This window comes from Pyrenophora tritici-repentis, chromosome 10, assembly GCF_003171515.1.
Source record: "Pyrenophora tritici-repentis strain M4 chromosome 10, whole genome shotgun sequence".
In the NCBI taxonomy this organism is placed as follows: Eukaryota; Fungi; Ascomycota; class Dothideomycetes; order Pleosporales; family Pleosporaceae; genus Pyrenophora; species Pyrenophora tritici-repentis.
Genome location: NC_089399.1, coordinates 1,438,777 through 1,458,131, shown reverse-complemented (window position 1 = coordinate 1,458,131; position 19,355 = coordinate 1,438,777). Strand labels below are relative to the sequence as shown.

Sequence of the window (19,355 nt, the reverse complement as noted above, 5' to 3'; positions counted from 1 at the left end):
AAGTGCGTTGCCGGAAAAACAAGCTTCAATTCTTGCTTTGTTGTTCCTTTTTCATTGGTAACTACTGTCACTTCCGTATCTACAAGATGGAGCAGAATGCGATATAAGGGGACAACATTAGGTTACACAAGTTTATCTATAGTTGCAGAGTAACAGAAATAACATACATGCGTCTTTGCTTTTAAATCAAGTATGTTCAATGTTGCTCTTACTGACCTCACCAAACCGCATGAGCCACAAAACATAAACATTGAGTCAAAGGGGTCAAACACTTAAGATAAAATCCTGAATTACAACTACAACTCACAACTCCCTCTCCCCCCTCAACAACCGCCCAAACGCCCCACCCTTCCTCCTCTTCAGCTCTGCAAACCCCCCTTCCTCAACCACCCTCCCTTTATCCAGCATAACAACATGTTCCGCAATCGCCATCATCTCTCTCGCATGCGTGATGATAACCACCGTCATCTGTTTGCGCGGCTGTTTCCCTTGCCGTTGCTGCTGCTGTCTCTGTTGTTCTCTCACAACCTTGACATCCCAGTCTTTATCGTTACCGTCGACATCGTGTATAGCAGCTGTAGGAGGAGTACCATGACGGAACTCATCCCACACGCCACCGGCCCTTGACCTGGGGGACAACGGTGGTGAGCGCGGCGTAGCAGCCCTATCAGAAGACGAAGAAGAAGGAGCAACAAGTCTACGAACCGTATCCCTCACCACGCCCGCACTCACCCTATCAAGCGCACTAGTCGCCTCATCCAGCACCAGCACATCTGGCTCCCTTACCAACGCCCTCGCAATAGAAAGACGCTGTGACTGACCGCCAGACAGCCCCGTTCCACCCTCGCCAACAAGCGTATTGTAACCCTGTGGTAAACTGTCGATGAAATCCGCTACGCCTGCTGCTTCCGCCGCGGCGCGGATGCATTCCATGCTTGCCTCGAAGAGCGAGGGAGAGAGCCCGTAGGCGATGTTTTGGGCGATTGTGCAAGGGAAGAGGACGGGTGTTTGGGAGACGATTGCTATGTGTGAGCGGAGTGTTGTGGTGTGTAGGGTTTTGATGTCGCGGGAGGAGATGAACATGCCGTTGCCGTTATCGATGGGTGAAGGGCTCGTCTGGTATAGTTTGAGGAGTAAGGAAGCGATTGTTGATTTTCCTGATCCAGATGATCCGACGATAGCGGTGCAACTACCATGGGGGATGGAAAAGGAGACGTCGTGGAGGACCTGTACGTCTGGACGTGTAGGGTATGAAAAGTTTACGTTGTTGAGGGTTATATCGCCCGCAGATTGGATTTGAACTGCTCCGTGGAGTTCGTGGGAGTCGGTGGGGAGTCTGGCTAGGCGGAGCAGTCGGGTTCCGGCTTCGCGGGAGATGTTGATTTGGGTGAAGTAGTGCGCCATGTAGCTGACGTGGTTTACGCTGAGCATGAGGACGAGGAAACATTGCATGACGGAGTCGACGGTGTATTCGTTGCGGGCGATGAGCAGGCCGCCGTACCAGAAGAGGAGTATGGCGACGAAGATTGAGCCGGTGAAGGTGAGGCCGAAGATGGAACCAGAGTACAAGGCTCGTTTGATGCCGACATTGACGGCTTCTGTTGTTGCGTCGTTGTACTTCTTTCGGAAGTGGTCTTCCAATACGAGACAGCGGACTGTTCGGATATTGATGAAGGTTTCGTGAAGGACCTCACCAACCTTGTCGTCTGCTTCGTTTGCTAATCTCTCCCACCGACTGCTAACCATGTTGTAGCCTTTTGTAATGGCAAAGAGTATCGGGCCCGTAGCCAAAGCTACAAGCGCCAGCTTCCAGGATATCACCATGCTCCATGTGGCTGAGACCAGTATCATTACAATGATCACCACGAACACACACGCAAAACGCCCAGGTAGATTGCGTGCTTCCTCAGCAAAGTGATCCAATGTCTCCGCCAGTCTTGACATGCTGTTTTCCTCTTTGTCGAAGAATTCGCGTGGTTGGACGAGGATGCGACGCATGGCTTCCGTCTTGAGTGACAGAGCCCATGCCTGTGCCACCGTGTCGGAGAGGAAGAACATGAGGTAACTTGCAATTCCATCGACGGCAGCGATGCCCAAAATCGCCAGTGCATAGTTACGGGATTCTTCGTTCCTCGTGCTTGATCCATAGAAGGTGTTAAGGAGTTTTGCGAATACCCAGGCGAACAAAGGTGTAGCTGCAGAGTGAACGATCGCGCAGGAAAACGCTCCGATGAGAAGAAGGCGCGATCTCCAATCTATGGCAGGCCACACAGACATTAATATATCTTTCATGGGAAGAGATTCTGTAGGATTGCCGTCCTTCTTGGCACGGCTACGATGTAGAAGGCTTGCTTTTGACAAGAGATTTTCTTTGCCAGAGCGCTTTTTTGGAACATCTGAACGGACGCATGAAGAGCCCCGGATCGCAAGAGATCGAGGACGTTCTCCGTAGCGAGGGGCTGGTCGACTGGACAGCATAGAAACTGGTCGTGAGCCATACTCTTCCTTTGAGTAAGACAGACGCTGCTGTGGGTATGAGTTTGAAAGACGCGACGAGGCGCGAGAGCTCGGTCTTGAGCCATATTCTTTTGATGGAAAGGTACTTGGAGCAGACGTGGGAATGCCAGGAGGCTGTTTCAATCCCGGAGTACCAGGCGGTGCCTTGAGGGCATCTTGATCCACTACAAAGGAATTACGCACCGACTGTCGACCCCTTTCTTCTTCACCTTGATGCATCAATATTCCAAGATCGATGCCTAAATTTGTCGGCGCATTCCTTGCATAAGACAAACGATTTCCAATAATGGGTTCTAGAACCGACTGTCCGAAGAGAATGGCAGACATCGGACGGTGCATCGCAGGTCTTTGAACAGTCCATGGCTCATCATAGAGCGATATAATCTCATCAGCATCGTCTCTATCATATGAGTCGTCGGAATCATTCTCGCCGTCCTCGTCAGGCTCCTCGTGCGAGTCGAGAAAGACTTGAAAAGCCCCATCTTGAGATTCCAGCTCTTTTCGGTATCCCTCTTGCACCACCCGGGCGTTTTCCATCAAGTATAAGAAGTCTGTGGGTTGGATCTGGGAGATGTCGTGGGTGATGATGATTGTTGTTTTTCCCTTTCGCCACTTTCGTATGGCTTCCAGTATTTCCGCTCTTGTGACATAGTCAAGCGCACTGGTCGACTCGTCTAGAATCAATACGGGCGAGTTGCGTATCTTTGCCCTAGCCAAAGCCATCCTTTGCTTCTGACCACCGCTCAACGAGCTACCTTCCATACCAAGATCTGTATCCAGGCCATCTGGTAGCCCTTCCACAACTGACTCCAACATGGCAAACTTTACGGCACTGCTTGTGTCGTCCATGTCAATTGTGTCCTCAAGCTTTCCCAGTGCGAGATTCCGTCGGATGGTGTCGTTGAATAGTATACTGTGTTGCTCCACGAGCGTAACATTTTTTCGAAGCCACTGAACGTCCAAATCCTCAAGTGGAACACCGTCCAAAAGTATCTGACCTGAAGACGGCTGATAGAAGCGAACAAGAAGCTGACCCAGTGTACTCTTTCCCGAACCGCTCTTTCCAATGACAAAGGTAGTCTCTCCTGCTGGGATAAAAAGTGAGGCGTCGCGTATTGCGACTTCGTCGGCTCGAGAAGGGTATGAGAAGGTTACGTGTTTGAATTCAATGTCGCCCGGACGTCGCGGAGGCTTTCTATGGCCTTGTGACTCGAGCTGGCAGTCGCTTGTCGATATTTGGTTCATCAGCATCATTAGTTTTCCGCCTGCCGTCTTGCCCTTTTGTAGTACGATTAGCTGGGGCATGAGTGATGTGACGCCAGCCATCGCCATGAGTGCTGCCCAAAAAGTTGTAAGAACCTTGCCCGCATCACTGGCCCCAGTATCAATTATGTGGCTGCCATACCAGAAACCCTGAACGAACACGCTGACGGTGAAGAACTGCATGATGCCGATTTGTATGGAACGGAGGTTGGCGACGCGTCGGTACAGCCCTGCCGCGACAGAGACTATCATCGTAAAAACTTGAAGCTCGTGTCGCTCCCCATTGAAGCACTTGACTGTCTCAATGCTTGATAATGCAGTCGTTATGTACTTCAAAGCAGATTCAAGCTTTTCGCCATGTTCGCGTGCTCGCACAGAAAGTCGATTCGAAACCAATGATTGGACCAAATATAGTAGAGGGATAGTGCACAAGATGACGAGTGTCAGGTCCCAGGAGTAGTAGAAGGCTACGCCGAGTGCCGCAAATCCTTGAACAAGGGCCTGAAAAGCCTCACCGAAAGGCGATGATACAGATAACTGCAAATCGCGAATGTGCCTATCGATGCTTAGCAATACAATTAGCAGTTGTTCTCGGACCATGACTTACATCTGAACTGTGGGAAGAAATGCAGCGATGCCCGCTTCTCTCATGTCAAACCATGTCATGTCCTTTCTCATTAGAGCATCGAAGATTATATTGCGAGCACTTCTCGCTTGGAGCTCGCCAAATGTAAGAAAGAAGAAAAAGTAGAAACTGTTTGCGAGCCAAGTTACGGTTGTGATTCCAGCAAGTATTATGCAAAACCGGGTAACACTACTCATGAGCTTTTCACTGTCAGAGTTGCCAGCGCCGTAGTTTGTGTATTCGCGAAAGATGAGACCGTAGATGATGGCAAATATGGGCATTGAGAGGGCAGCGAGAGACGCAGCCGCAATGCCGCCGAGTATTACAGGTACATGCTGTTTTGTTGTAAAGCCAAATAACGCCTTCCAGCCCACCTGGGACATGTATGCTCGTTCATCATCGGCCTGGGTTGCCGTTTTTTCGTGATCCAGCGTGACATTTGAAACGGGTGTGGTCGACATGTTGGCAGCTCGAATGCCGCACTGCGACGAAAAATTGGGGGTTATGGAAATGACTATCATGAAAACGATGTAGCGACAATATGATGTGAACGTGAAAATAGAACCTTACCCAATAGGGACTAGTACGTGGCGGCGACATGCGTAGGGTTGATAATCCCCAACACCTGCTTTCATTGCTTACTTTGTTCGCCCTTAATATTGTTCTCTCAGCCACTAATGGCGATCTCGGCAAACGCCCCATGTTTGCATTTACTTGGCCGAACAGTTGAAGTTGAGGTTGCAAGACCGAACGTCTTGCGAGGACATGAAATTTGACAGTTTCGACACAATATGTAGGACCATCGTAATAATCGTGATCGTTACGGGATGCTTAGAAAGATTGATACAAACTGTAGAAACACCCCCATGACTTTGTCATTCCAGCAAGCTCTATTTTGGTTGCCAAACGGATGGCTTGCATGATGGCTGTTCACGGGTCGGCTCAGCCCTTGTGAACAAAGAACACAAGCTTGCTTGCATGCGGCACACACGGCGGGACAAGATATGGCCCGGACATTGACATGCATAAAACTATTGGCATCCCTTGTAAGTCGGATCGGTTGTTGTTCATATATTTCAGATTCACCACGCAGTGTCTATTTGCCCTGGGCCTTTTCGTAGATCCAGTCGTTTAAACCTTCGCGGTTCCTGCGAAAGTCAGCATCGAGCCTTGACTACAGATATTCTAACTTACCGTGCAATCTCGATGGCATAGAACTGCATTCGTACGGCAAATATGGTGCCCTCTTGGCTGTACTCCTCCTTGGGGTTTGCGCGTATCATTGTGCCGAAGTTGTAGTCCTCCACTTTCTTTTCGTACTCGGCGATGAACTTGCGCCACCGTTCCTTGCCTTCTTTGCTCTTCATCTCATCCTCGTTTAATGTGGCCGACGCATCGAATTCGGGAAAGTCTTTCTTAAGGTGCTCGTAGATTTCGTCGTCGATCTTGGTGAGTCGCAACTTGGTACCGGGCACTTTCTCGAGGATTTTCCAGTATGTTTCCATATGCTGGACGACTGCGCGATTTTGTTAGATACGTTGCGCATCACGCGACATGCATCGTACCTTTAACGGCGAATTGCTTCTCAATCTACAGAAGCTGTTAGCATGTCTCGCTGTTTCCAACTTGTGCAGCGCAACCTACGTCCTCGAAGTTCTCCGTCTCCTCGGGGTTAATGGGCATGCCTGCTGGTCCGGCTAGAGACATTCTGGCGGTATAAGGAATCTAGTATATTTGGTGAATCCAGGCAAAGCGTATCGTAGTATCGTGGTAGCGCGACTGGAGACAAAAATCGCAGGAACGCTCCGTCATTGCCCCGCCACACTTTCACCACGCCGGCGCGGGGCTGATCCAACTCCAAATTTCTGTCATGGACTCCCGCCTTGCATGTGACTCTGACTTGCCAATGTCACCCACACTGCATGTAAGTGCATGTAGAGTATAAAGTGAATGTTTGCTAATGCATCTTAGCATGAGTGCACTCGTGTACCAGTGACGGCGCTGGCTGCCTGCGGCGCATTGCTGATTGCTGCAGAAGGTCCCTTTCTACGCTTTTATCTTGCCAAGGACTCGCGATATTTGTCTTCGGTACGCATCTTCAAAGCGCAAGCAATACATGGTATATGCGTTCTTGCGCAGGATCAAGCCCATGTCTCTAGACTGGTCATCTGGGGAGGGAAATTGGTCCGGAGTCTGGACGTTGACCTTGCGGGTGAACATGGCCAAGAAGGGTTGAACTTGTGTGTATCAAACATCGCCAGAGCATCTGATTGGATTCTTGATCTTGCTCCTCGACCCAAAAGACTGGAAGACGATAGACAATATACTACAGGCACGTGTGTCGCTGTCACTGCCCATAATGCATTACTGCAAGTGACAGTCGAGAGCCAAAACCCCGACACAACTCCTCAAGAAAAGTGCGCATCCCATGTTGATGACTGATTAAGAATGTTCACTAACATCTTGGTGATAGCGCTATTCATGTAACCATCTCCGACTTGACTTCAAGCTCTCGGTCTATACTTTACTCAGCCCACTTGTTCTGGGAAGGCTTGAACCGAGTTTTAGTTGCAGCTGGTACAGCGTTTGGTGAGATCATATACTGGTCATGGTCGGACGAAGACCCGGATGAGCCTGCATCTCGTATCTGTCGTGTCTTTCTTGGTCATGAAGGGTCAATCTTTGGCGTCCAGATCTCAGAAGAGCTCCCAACCGAATGTTGCCAAAAGCTGAAGCGGGTAGTTGCAAGTTGCAGCGATGACCGCACTATAAGAATCTGGGATGTATCTGATGTAAACACTAATTCCACGAAACCTGAATCCGGGCGCGACGATCTGGAAGCTTTGAGAACCCGTCATACTGGCTTCAGCAACGAGGCTTTTGATTCAGAAGAGTTCAACAGCTCAAATTGTCTGGCCATTGGTTGGGGCCATCTCTCCCGGGTCTGGACAGTTCGTTTCCTCGAAGCGTCACCATGTAATGGATCGCTTCTATTGCAATCAGCAGGCGAAGACGCCACAGCAAGGACGTGGGAACTCACACAAAAGTCTAAAGACAACCAAAGCTTTCCATACCAACTGCAAGAACTTGACTGCTCTGCACACCACAGTGGAAAGAATATGTGGTCATCAACCATTTCCAATAACTCTACAGGAGTACATCAGGTCATTGCTGGTGGTGCTGATAGTAAGATCACTGCCACTCCATTGGGCCGTGCACTGCAAGTGCAGAAAAACACTGGCAATACAATCTCCGAGTACACCGTCCACGACATATTGTCATGGACACAGTCTGTTGCTACTGGTTTGGCGAAAGATAAGACATTTGACAATCATAAGTCTTCCAAGAAAGCAGAATTCTTTAGAAGCTATTGCTTCATAGACGAAACTACCTTTCTAGTCACCACGAACTCTGGAAAAGTACTCGTTGGAGCCCTATTTTCCGGCGTCGATTCGACTCAATCTAGTCTTCTCTCCACCTCGACGTCTTTGGGCCAGCTGGATGATCTTTCGGGTTACTCTGTCTGCACGAGCGGTCCCCAGGCTGGCGTGGCGTTTGCTGCCGGAGCAAACGGTAGCATCTACATGTATCGTAAAAGCGCCACAACATTGACAAAGATCCATACCGTTGGCGGGAAAGTCGGACAAATATTTGCCGCTAATGTGTCAGATACTACTGATCAGCAAACAACAGCTTTGCTTGTTACGTTGGTTGGACAAGGCGAAGCGCAAATGCTGTACCTGGATCCGACATGCGACACGAACGTGTTGCGCGTCGTGAGTGTACCGATATCCGATTCCTCGACTGGGATTGCAATCACGAGTATGGCTCATGTGGGGGCTGCTGGCCAAAACTTTGCTATTCTTGGTTTCCGTCGCGGATCAATCGCAGTATACGAAATCTGCGACAGCGAAGAGGGGACAGGCCAGGCTACATTGACCAATGTTGTTGAAAACGCACACAATGGCGAAACCGTTACTTCGATTACATGGGTCGCCTCGCCGAACAAATCAACAGAAGGTCAATTATTCTCGGTTGGACGAGATGGACGTCTGACTGTTCACCACATCGACCTATCCACCAGCTCAGTTGAACTCGTTCACGACCTTTCCCTGCCCTTTGGACCTAATATAGAAGGCCTTTACTTCCAAGATAATCGCCTCCTTGTACACGGTTTCTCAAGCAAGAGATGGTACCTCTACGATATCACTGCCGAGGAGGAGATCATGAGCATCGATACAGGAGGCGCTCACAGGCGTTGGACATTCCGTGCACATTCATCGTTGGGCGGTACTCTTGTATGGACCAGAGCCTCCAGCATGCATATTTCCAATCAGAAAGGCTCTAACCATACCGTGATTCGCTCGGGAGGCCACGGTCGGGAGATGAAAGCGATTGCAGTTTCACCGAAATCCAACCATGGGTCTGAGATTCCCCTCATTGCTACTGGCGCCGAGGACACCGATATCAAGATCTTCCAATATGTTGACGGAGAACTCACCTGTCGGAGGACACTTCGGAGGCATACTACGGGTATTCAGCACCTTCAGTGGTCCGAAAACGGAGAATACCTTTGCAGTAGTGGCGGATGTGAAGAGTGTAAGGCTCATTGAAATCTTCTACGAACTTGACTTAGCAGTCGTGGTACTCTTTGCTGACTTGTTTACAGTCTACATATGGCGGATCCGGAAGTCACTGTCGTCTCCTCTCGATATTGGTGTAGTATGCGAACACGTGTACATGCCAGAGAGTGAGCATGCGGATTTGCGGATCATGTCTTTCGATGTCGTCCTCAACGGAAGTGCACTTGTAATCGCCATGGTATTTTCAGACTCGAGTATCAAGGTAAGGTGTTCTTTCCCCACTTCAGACTGTATGAAACTGACGCTGCCAAGGTATACCGTTACGATGCTGCCGCTGCTGTCAAATGGCAGCCTCTTTTCAAGGGGCTGTATTTTACGTCGTGCTTGTCACAATGTATCTTCCTTTCTGCAACGAGGATTTTGACCGCTGGTACAGATGGCCACGCGGTTATATGGCACCTACCACCAGCGACTGACTCAACGGTCGAATTGACTTGGCAACATCCAGCGAGGATACATCAGAACTCATCAAAGGCGATGATATCTCACTCTGTCAGCCCTGATACTACTCTCATTGTGTCCGGTGGGGATGATGGTAGTTTGGCATTCATCTTGGCACGACCTGCACCTGCACATGCACCGACGTCGCCAGCCGCATCGTACGCTTCACCGCCAACACTTCTAAATCGCGCACACGCCTCTGCTGTCACCGCATGCGCTATAGTGACAAACCGATCTCGCATATATCTCATCACATCTGGGAACGACGAATGGATTAGACTCTGGGAAATCGCGCTCCAGGAGGCTGGATCGGAGCTCACCCCGGAAAGCGCGGAGGAGTCCAAGGATGCATTACAGATACGGCGGCTGAGAAAAATCAAGACAAACGTCGCAGATGTGTCCAGCATGGCTGTATTAGATGAGAGCAACGATATGGCACATGCGAGAGTCCTAGTATGTGGTGTAGGCATGGAAGTCATACGAGCAGACTGGGCTACGGAGGGGCTCGCGGAAGTCAACGATTAGATATGATAAGATATGATAGAGACCAGAATAGATTCAGGGACTGTTTACCGGTCTGCAAACACAGATCGTCACAAGACTGCCGTGTCGGTGTGGGATGGTCCGCTATTAGTGCGCTAAGCTGACGTTGCTGGGACAACAGGCGTCTCAATAAGGCTAGTAGCAGTTTGCGCTTTGACAACACAACAAGGCACGTCCACATTCGACCTTGGATCTCATCCTCTGTCACACCCAATCCGACAACCACACACACAACACCGAATCAGCGAACATCGATATACATCATGGTCGCTACACGTCGCGGTGCCAAACATGCCCCAGAGGTCGCACCTGCACCCTCCAGCACACTCAATGCCCCTCCCAAGCGCGGTGGAAAGAAGAAGGCAGCCGCCGAGGAAGCCGATGCGCCTGCGCCTGTCGCCACCAAACCCACAAAGACTACAGCTGCGAAGCGCAAGACCAAGGCTGAGCCTGAACATGTCGAGCCGGCCGTGGTCAAGAAGACTGTTGCGACAAAGGCGACGCGCACTGTAAAAGTTCAGACGAAAGCAGAACCCGCACCTGTTGCGCCGAAGCGGGCCACACGCGGTCGCAAGGCCGACGAGCCTGCTGTAGAAGAACCCGAGGTTGTGGAAGAGGCACCCAAGCCAGCAGCTACTCGCATGCGCAAGATTGCCGCGACAAAGAAGGCGCCTGCACCCAAGGTCGCTGAGCCAGCCGTCGAGGCCGTCACCGAGGAGCCAGTCATCGCCGAAGAGCCCGAAGCTGTCGAGGAGGCACCCAAGCCTACGCGCAAAGCACCTGCGAAAAAGGCCACCGTCACCAAGACTGCTACCAAGAAAGCCGCGCCTCCCGCCGTTCAAAACACTATTGTTGTCGAGCCAGCGAAGCCAGCGCCTCGTGCGAGCAAGCCCGCAGTACCCAAGGCATCTGAAGCAGCACCCATCGCTGCGGCAAGAGCTACCCGTGGTCGCAATGCACCTGTCGTCTCACAAGAGTCACCGCTCAAGGCCCCAGCCCGGAAGCCAGCGAAGAAGGTTGATGCCACTCCTGTCGCAAAAGCCGAGCCTGAGCAAGTCGAGGAGCCCTTTGCAGAATACCCTACGTACCCAACTACACCTTCACATATTGCTGCGCCAATAAGCTCACAAGCGGCCATGGCTGAGCTCCCCAACTACCCCAGCACACCATCACATATCGTTGCGCCAATGTCCTCAGGGGAAGCACTGGCTGAGCTTCCCAGTTATCCCAACACACCCACACACATTGTTGCGCCGATTTCATCACGGGAGGCTTTGGCTGAAATGCCCGATTACCCTAAGACACCTGCGCACATCAAGGCCCCCATCTCAAGCATCGAAGCCATTGCCGAGATGCCCGATTACCCCAAGACACCTGCTCACATCAAGGCCCCCATCTCAAACATGGAAGCCATAGCTGAGATGCCCGACTATCCGAAGACGCCCGCGCATATCCAGGCAGTCGCCGCTCCAATTACGGAGTCAGTGAGCCCCCAGGATGTGGAGATGTCTACCATCGAGGAAGAAGAGCCCACTAAGGACGTTCCGGCTCCTGTTGAGGTCTCTGTCACACCTACTGCAAAGTCGCCGGTAGCTGTCCAGGCTACACCTTACGACCCAGAAACTATTGAGGAAGAGGAGACTACCGAGCTCTTGGGTACTCCCCCGGCCCAGATCGTCTGGGGCGTCACCGACCAGGAAGCGTTCGAAGAGCTTCCCGAGGAGTACCCAAGTACCCCAACCCACATCGCTGCTCCCGTCAGCTCCAAGGCAGCATTGGCTGAGCTTCCTGGTTACCCAAAGACCCCAGCTTACATCAATGCCCCCATCACTCCCCGTCGCGCTCTTACTGAGTTACCTAACTACCCCACTACACCAAGTCTGGCTCTTGAGGCTGCCATCCAGGAAGAGATCACCGCATCGGTCAAGAAGCAAACACCATCGCCTAGGAGGTTCCTCGGCTTTGAGGAAACTAGCGAGATTGTCGACATTAGCGAAGTCACGGAGGTCAGCGAGTTTACCGAGGTTGCCGAAGCGGCGGTTGTAGAGGCTCCTGTGCATGAAACGAAGCCGGTCATGCAATTGGCACCATTCAAGCTCGCCCCCTCTTTCTCTGCTCCCGAGCCTGTGTCACCTAAGAAGTCTGCTCTCCGATCGCCTCAAAAGGCCATGGACACGAAGACACCAAAGAAGTCCGTCGCTTGGACCGATGTCCAAGCCGAGGAGAGCGACCTTTTCCTCACTGAGGGTATCCTCCAGGGTATGGTCTTCTACGTCGATGTCACACGCAACGGCAGGGAGCAAAACTTCCTATTCCGCGGTCTACTCGAGGATCTCGGTGCCAAGGTAGTCCAGGACATCTCGCACCCATCCCTGAGCCACGTCCTCTACAAGGACGGAAGCATCTCAACCCTTGAGAAATGCCTTGCAAGCAAGGGTGCCATCAAATGCGTCAACGTCGGTTGGGTTCTAGACAGTGAAGTGCAAAAGAAGCGTATGGATGAGAAGTCCTACCTGGTCGATCTCTCCATCGCCAAACCTGCCTCTCCCCTTCCGACCACCACAATGAAGCCCTTCACCCCCGCCAAAACCCCCTCGCGCTACGCCCTGCCTCCCTCTTCGCAATGTAAAATCCCCAGCACACCCACCAGCTCCGAATTCGACCGCTCCTTTGACGACGACAAGGAAAACTGCGACGTTGGCCCCTTTTTCGACAACGATAGAAGTCCCCTTGCCCCCCGCACCGTTCCAAACAAGAAGTCGACCTCGTTTTTGTTCGCCAGATCCGCAATTAAAACGCCCTCGAAGCCGCTGTTTCTCAATGCCACCACGCCATCGAAACCGATATTTTCGGCGGTGAAACCCGTGATGCATGCGTATACTACGGCGAAGAAGAGGCCGGCGGAGGCGTCGAGTTCGTTCTTTAACAGTGCGCTTGGGCCGCCGAAGAAGTTGAGGCTTTTTTAGATGAGGAGGCAGTCTGGATGATGTATATGCATTGGGTCGGTTACGGTCTGTGATTCGGGGTTTATGGTGCTGTGTTTTTTTCGCAAGGAAGAGAGAGAAGGGGAGGTCAAGAGTGGGTGCTGATGTCGTTTCCTATCTCTACCCCGATTTTCCATCGTTGGGCTTGAGGGTCGGAGTATCTCATCGTGTTTGCTGCCTCCCCGCAAGGATGATGGCGCCCGTGAGAGAAAAGTCCAATATTGCCAGTTGGAATAAGGCTGAGTGGGTCGATGTTCTGTGCATAACTTTTGGTCTTTCTTGCTTCTTACTTCTTTGTCTGTTTTTTGGAGGCATGTCTCGACGGTGTACATGGATGGACGATACTGTACGATGGCAGTGTTCATATTGGCGTTTTTGGATGGGTTACACACTTTCGCTCACACACACACACTCCTAAGGAGATGGCTGTGTATACATGGATGGGGGACTGGTGGCGTTGGTTTTGTTTATATACATATCTGTCACGTAGTGCACGAATGACAGGATTCAATACTTCACTGCTTTGCGCTATCCTTGATATGTGAATATTCTAATCATCTAAACCTGAGAACCGTATCTACATCTGTCTATAGTCTACCCCTCAAACGCCTCTAAAACGGCACATCCATATCCGCCGCGCTCTCCTCCTCTTTCCCCTTATCCCCCTCCTCCTCAGCCAAAATCTCCTTCACGAACCCCACTAGCGCATTCACACTCGCCTTCTGCGTACTCGGCAAAAAGTGTCCTCCAGGATGATATACAACATACCTCTCCTCCCTCCTCTCACACGCCGCCACCAGCCTCAAACTCCTCTTCTCCTCAACAACAACATCCTGGCTGCCTAGAAAATGCAACACAGGCGTCTTAATCTTCGGTTCATAAAACGCACGATACGGATGCGCATCCCCTTCTGGCGCGAAACCAGAATACACGACTGCGAATTTCAGCGGCGCGTGGATAGCCTCCTCAATGTATCCCGTGTCGTGCTCGAAAGAAGATGGGTATTGCATGCCGCCGGTGGGGTATTGGGCTTCGAATGCAGCGCGTCGGTTGGGTTCGAGGAGCGAGGCTAGCATTGCTGCAAGCGCGCCGCCTTGGGAGAAGCCTATTACGCCGTCGAATGGACCTTGGGTGCGTAGGACGTTGGCGACGTGGGCGAGGCCTTGTTCGATGCCTGCGTAGGTGAAGGGTTCGCCGTCGCCTTTACGTCGCCACCATGCCCAGGCGTCGATTTCTTGTTCTTTCTCTGGGCCATCTTTTCCCCCTTCGCTGTCTTTACTCGTTCCGTTGCCCGCGAGGAAGGACTCGTCGGCTGGTGTGAGGCGGTGGGGGGCTGTGGGGTAGACGAGGTCGATGCCTGCGGGGAAGGCTTTTACGAGCGTTTTTCGGAGGGCACCGGTTTTGGCTTGGAATAGGGGCCCGGATTGCGTGTAGCCGTGTAGCATGAGGATCTTGATTGGGCGCTTGGGGGGTGGTGCTGCGGCCATGGTGCGCCAGTGGGAGCGAATGCGCAGGTTGTTAAGTGTATAGAGGCGAGGGTCGGCGAGGGCGACGAGATGGCGAAGGCGCATATACGGCTGTAGAGGGTTCCAGGGGATGAGATTGGGCAGGTAAGGAGGTAAGACGACTTGTGGTGTGAAAATTGAAGGTTGTTGGAAGTTTTGCGATTGTACTTCGGAACGGTACCGAACGGCTCGGGATGCCTCATTGCGTCATGGGCTAGCGCGAAGAACGGTCGACATGTCAAATTGTATGAAAAGCGAGACAAGATATATCATCTGATTTGGTTGAATATCTATTATACATGCGCATAACGCGCAGAGCCACCTAGCTCACCAATATCTAGACTAGTCATGATTCTTTTGCATGTATCGTCATCAATTCCCCAAGCTATCATATCGAAACCGATACGGCGCCACTTCGTTCGCGGTTGTTGGTACATGGGAGCCATCGCGATTCCTATTTCGCCTTACTCTTGGCCGCCTTGCTCTTGTCCACCTTGGTAAGCTGGATGCGTGCCATCATCTCCTCTTTGGTGATGAGATGGTCAACACGCTCAAGTAGACCCAACAGGCTCTTCATGTTGCCGCTCCACTCGTTCAGCACATCATCAGCATCCCTTGGCTTGGAAAATGTGACAATGCGCGCGGGTCGGTCGATCTTGGCGTAGATGGTCTTTGCGGACACCAATTCGCTAATGTTCTTCTCCGTCTCGTCTTCGGTAAGGTCTAGCAGCTCGGTCAAGCGCGGGATTTGGATGCGTGTGTAGTACTTGGCGACGACGCGGACGTTGTGCTCAATAACACGCTTTCGGAGATCCTGCCACCTCTGGAATGCCTTGGGGTCGTCTGAGTCGTCCTTTTCCGCGTCAAAGACGTCCGTCTCGGTGAGGTGAGGGCCAAACTGCTTCGCAACCATGGGCCACCTCATCAGCTCGGGTACCGTGAATAGCTTGACTAATTGTGCGTCTTGTGGAATCTGGGAGTTACGCGAGTCGCGCTGGATACGGTGGATGAGGTCGGACTGCTCGTTGTCGTAGGGTGCGAGGATGATGAAGTAGATGACGCGCTGGAGGATCTGCATATATGTTAGGATAGCCAGATGATGCGCTTAATGATCAACATACCGCACGAAGCTTGTCAGGGTCCTCCTCGACAGCTTCAGTGTCCAGCACTTGCCTGTAGTGCTTGCAAACGTCGAGGTACTTGTTGTCGTGCTTGGCCAGAGTAATTTGCTGCTCGTAGTACTTGAGCTTCAGGTCCGTCACGTCGTCTTCAGGTTCGATGGGCGGGTCATCGACGCTTCGGGTCTTCTCCTTCTCTTCACGCTCCTTCTGGTCCTTTGCAAGCTGCTCAGGCGTCTTCTTTGGTCTCCTCGCAAAGTACCGTGTGCTGATCTTCCTGCTCAGAATACCGGCCTGTGTCCAATCACCCTTCTGTATGCAGAGCGCCACTTGTTGTAGGATAAACTCCGTCTTCTCCCGTCGCGTCATGGACCCAAACGTTTCGACTTGAAGCTCGCAAAGAATATCAGTCGCTGAATCAATGTCGCCTTGCTCCTTCTTGATATTGGAGAGTATACGGGTTACTCGGGCGCGCTCAACTTCGACGAAGATCTACGCATGTCAGCAGCTTCACGCATGGTGTGTCCGGTATCACATACCTTGCCCTCGGTGACTGTGCGCAGAGTCTCAATGACGGAAAGCTTCGTCTCGAGATTTGGCGTCTCATCCAAGAAACCCATAACGGTCTGTACCATCTTGGTGGTCGCCTGCTTGAGCTGACCATGCTTCTTGGAGAGGAGCAGGACCTGCTCGTTCATCAAGTTCCAATCCTTTGCATTCTTTGCTATTGTGACAATGGCGATTATGACTCTGGATGTCGAAGCAAGATCGGAAGCCTGACGAGTCTGCTTCTCAAGCGTGAGTAGCTTATCGATTCCAGCTTGCGGGTTGCTCTAAACAGCCATATTAGCTATTGTTCCGGCCTCAGCATCCATCAAACATACAGAGGCTAGCTTCTCCGCCTCGGGAATGGCGACATCGACCTCCTTGGTAAAGTCCTTGTCGGCCTTGAGCACCTCTCCGCTAGACATGGTGGCGGGGTCGTGATGTGCTTCTTTTAAGTGTCTGGGGTATCAAGTCGCTCGCGAACGAAGCAGAGGTAGCGGATTGGCAGCAGGTGCTTGCGAGGTAAAGGTGCTGATGGGGAAGTGGCGTGTTTGGTCTTGTGTTGCGGCTCCTCAGTGATGTAGCGTAGCGATCCACGGCTTGCGCACTGACCACCGTCACTAAGTTAGCGCTGTTGAACCATCCGTCGAAGAGCCTCGCAACTCCGTCTAGGTACATCCATCACTTACGTTTTCTGAATAGACATGTTTTGGAATGTTTAATGTTGTTTTCTGTCAGCTTCCGTCTTGTGTACAATTAGTTTGTTTACTTTTTGCTTCTCTGTTCTCAGCAAACATCTCACCTATAAGGCAGTGTTCTGTAGATAGATCTCGATTGTCATCTCATGTTCCTTTACATCTCCATCTCCAAAAGTTAACCGGTTCTATTCATTGCCTCTGCGTCACTATATCTGACACAGCATCTGTAGCGACGGAAAAAGACATTGCGAGTGACCAGATCGCCAACACTATATATAATGATGGTCTAGGTCGCTACGGATCATCCCAACCTCACTCTCTCATGCTCCCTTCCGCCGCCCTGTTCTGATACCAAATCCACCTGTGTGTCGGCCACCTAGCACCACAGTCTCGTCCTGTTCGGCGCACAGCGCCTCTTCGTCTCAACCCTCTCCCCCTCCCCCTCTCCGTCTTCCTCAAACTCTTTGCGCCCTTGACAGCGAAGCGAGGGCGGCAAGAGTGAGATGGCCGGCCGCACCTCCTCCTCCTCCTCCTCCTCCTCCTCCTCCTCCTCCGTCTCTGAGTCTGACTCCCCCTCTTCCTCCCCGTCTTCTTCTTCTTCTTCATCCTTTTCGTCCTCATCCTCGTCTACGTATAGACCACCATTCTTGAAGCTGATGTCGACCCACTCACTACCCTCTGGGCGCGCGTACCGGCCCTTCAGGTACGCTCTTGATGTGCGACAGAACGATCGGGATCGGCGTCCGGTGGGGTGTGCGATGTCTGGTGAGAAGGTGACACGCCTCTGAGGTTGTGCCTTTGCACGAGGAGTAGAGGGTGGAGTGGAGGGGCAAACTGCCGATGGAAAGGAGGAGGTGATTGGTGAAGAGAGAGGTGATGTGGATGTGCGGGTGTATGATTTGATGACCGGCGAGGTTACTGCACTCTCTTCGACCGAGGTCTTTGGAGATGCTGGAGGAGCGGCCGGAACCTCAATTGCCTTGTCTGCGTCGTCGTCAAGAATCTTGCATGCGCTCGCGATGCCAGGCTGCTCATTGACGTAAACGTCGCAAAGCTCTGGTCCAAGGAGTGCAAGAGCTGCTTCTTCTGCGGGGGTAGTGCCGCTGTCTGTTCTTGGTGCGACGGACGTGGCCGACATCGTGACGATGATGATGGAGATGTATTTGGGGTAAGGTTTAGGGATATAAAAAGATGAGAGACTTTGGACTTTGGGAAATTTCGAAGCTTCGCCCAAACGATCTATATATCGCTACCCCGACTCTCCTTCACTCTATTGTCGCAAGAACAATAAGAGTCGCGATGCCATCCCAGCGTCTGTGCGCAGACTCACGCTCACTCACCAAACCTATTTACCAATAGCACATGGTATTGACGCACTTCTGCAAATACCATCATGATCCGAGGAGAAAAGCGGGAACGGGGGTGTCTGTATCTGCAGGGGTGAAAGCATCATATTGACCTTGAGACAGATCAAATTCGCCCGACCTGCTCTCAGCCCGTAGACTTCGACTCTAACTCTCGACGGAACATTCACTAAGGGTCAAAGCTGTTTTTTCCTATATCCAAGTGAATTAACAGACGGCATTGTACACTGAAACATAGTGGGCTTACACACACACAACATAACAATGTACGTACACAGTATATCGTCTATATCAGTTCTCCGGGATTCTCTCCCCAGGAACAAACCAGAGCTCGACAACTCTACACTACACTACACTACACTACATCAACCATGTCGACAAATCAAACCGCCCTAGCAGCGCCGGCGCTGCCTTGTTGCGCCTCTTGCTCGAACCCCCGTAGCAGCGAGGAGTTCATCAAGAACCATGTCCGCACCCACGTCGAGCCCCCAGAGGATTCAAATGAGTGCTGCATCTGTTTGGCCCCCTGGGGCACCGTCGACACACGCATCTGCGTTCCTGATGTACCCTACCAGATTGTCAATCTCCCCGGCTGCACCCATACCTTCGGCTGGTGCTGGATTGTCAAGATCATCGCCGAAGACGGCACCTGCTGCCCCTTGTGCCGGACCCCTTGGTTTGACCCCAACCCGGACACCCCAGCCAGTCAACGTGAACACATTGAAACCTTCGTCTGGTGCCTCTCCACTGACTTGACAACAGCACGCTTGGCTCTCACCCACGACCCAGTCCTTCAAGACCAGGTCTCTGAAATCACGCGGTCGATTACCGGTGCAGTTTTTTACAAGCACGAGCGTATATCTCAGGCGATGAATACGCAGACTATGGAGGATTTCCTCGAGGACCTTGTGCTTACCCAACCTGGTGCTGAGGACCACCGCCTCCACGACCCTTATGAGATGACACAGGAGCTTTACTTCGGCAACGATCCATTTACGTTTCGGAACTGACAGACTTCCAAGGGCATCATTACGATCGTGGCAATTCGCGTGCTGAAGTCGATCAATGGCGAGCGGTTGCAGGAGCAAGCTAAGCGCACGGTTGAGGA

General features: G+C 51.8%; 8 protein-coding genes across 8 annotated transcripts; 3 read left to right on the top strand and 5 right to left on the bottom strand.

Annotated features, from left to right (window-relative positions):
- Positions 1–601: 601 nt before the first annotated feature.
- PtrM4_043880 (MdlB, ABC-type multidrug transport system, ATPase and permease component) lies at positions 602–4,866 on the bottom strand (the record flags this gene model as incomplete). Its single annotated transcript, XM_066104499.1, has 3 exons — positions 602–664; positions 733–4,336; positions 4,388–4,866. The coding sequence occupies 3 exons, from the start codon at positions 4,864–4,866 to the stop codon at positions 602–604; spliced, it is 4,146 nt and encodes a 1,381-aa protein (XP_065959063.1).
- A 635-nt stretch (positions 4,867–5,501) lies between these two features.
- PtrM4_043870 (Polysacc-synt-4 domain containing protein) lies at positions 5,502–6,112 on the bottom strand (the record flags this gene model as incomplete). The annotated part of the gene is made up of 4 exons (XM_001937305.2): positions 5,502–5,553; positions 5,600–5,921; positions 5,971–5,995; positions 6,050–6,112. 4 exons carry the CDS (start codon positions 6,110–6,112, stop codon positions 5,502–5,504), a joined length of 462 nt encoding a protein of 153 aa, XP_001937340.1.
- A 163-nt stretch (positions 6,113–6,275) lies between these two features.
- PtrM4_043860 (WD40 repeat protein) lies at positions 6,276–10,174 on the top strand (the record flags this gene model as incomplete). The annotated part of the gene is made up of 6 exons (XM_001937306.2): positions 6,276–6,329; positions 6,377–6,822; positions 6,879–9,004; positions 9,075–9,250; positions 9,301–10,002; positions 10,172–10,174. 6 exons carry the CDS (start codon positions 6,276–6,278, stop codon positions 10,172–10,174), a joined length of 3,507 nt encoding a protein of 1,168 aa, XP_001937341.2.
- A 121-nt stretch (positions 10,175–10,295) lies between these two features.
- On the top strand, positions 10,296–12,998 carry PtrM4_043850 (uncharacterized protein; the record flags this gene model as incomplete). Its single annotated transcript, XM_001937307.1, has 1 exon — positions 10,296–12,998. The coding sequence occupies one exon, from the start codon at positions 10,296–10,298 to the stop codon at positions 12,996–12,998; it is 2,703 nt and encodes a 900-aa protein (XP_001937342.1).
- Positions 12,999–13,574: 576 nt separating this feature from the next.
- On the bottom strand, positions 13,575–14,503 carry PtrM4_043840 (dihydrofolate reductase; the record flags this gene model as incomplete). The annotated part of the gene is made up of 2 exons (XM_001937308.2): positions 13,575–13,593; positions 13,785–14,503. The coding sequence occupies 2 exons, from the start codon at positions 14,501–14,503 to the stop codon at positions 13,575–13,577; spliced, it is 738 nt and encodes a 245-aa protein (XP_001937343.2).
- A 472-nt stretch (positions 14,504–14,975) lies between these two features.
- Positions 14,976–16,610, bottom strand: PtrM4_043830 (RPN5, 26S proteasome regulatory complex component; the record flags this gene model as incomplete). Its single annotated transcript, XM_001937309.2, has 4 exons — positions 14,976–15,593; positions 15,643–16,131; positions 16,179–16,472; positions 16,524–16,610. The coding sequence occupies 4 exons, from the start codon at positions 16,608–16,610 to the stop codon at positions 14,976–14,978; spliced, it is 1,488 nt and encodes a 495-aa protein (XP_001937344.1).
- A 26-nt stretch (positions 16,611–16,636) lies between these two features.
- Positions 16,637–18,021, bottom strand: PtrM4_043820 (Tymo-45kd-70kd multi-domain protein; the record flags this gene model as incomplete). Its single annotated transcript, XM_001937310.2, has 2 exons — positions 16,637–16,805; positions 17,576–18,021. 2 exons carry the CDS (start codon positions 18,019–18,021, stop codon positions 16,637–16,639), a joined length of 615 nt encoding a protein of 204 aa, XP_001937345.2.
- Positions 18,022–18,618: 597 nt separating this feature from the next.
- Positions 18,619–19,257, top strand: PtrM4_043810 (uncharacterized protein; the record flags this gene model as incomplete). Its single annotated transcript, XM_001937311.1, has 1 exon — positions 18,619–19,257. One exon carries the CDS (start codon positions 18,619–18,621, stop codon positions 19,255–19,257), a length of 639 nt encoding a protein of 212 aa, XP_001937346.1.
- Between the last annotated feature and the right edge of the window lie 98 nt (positions 19,258–19,355).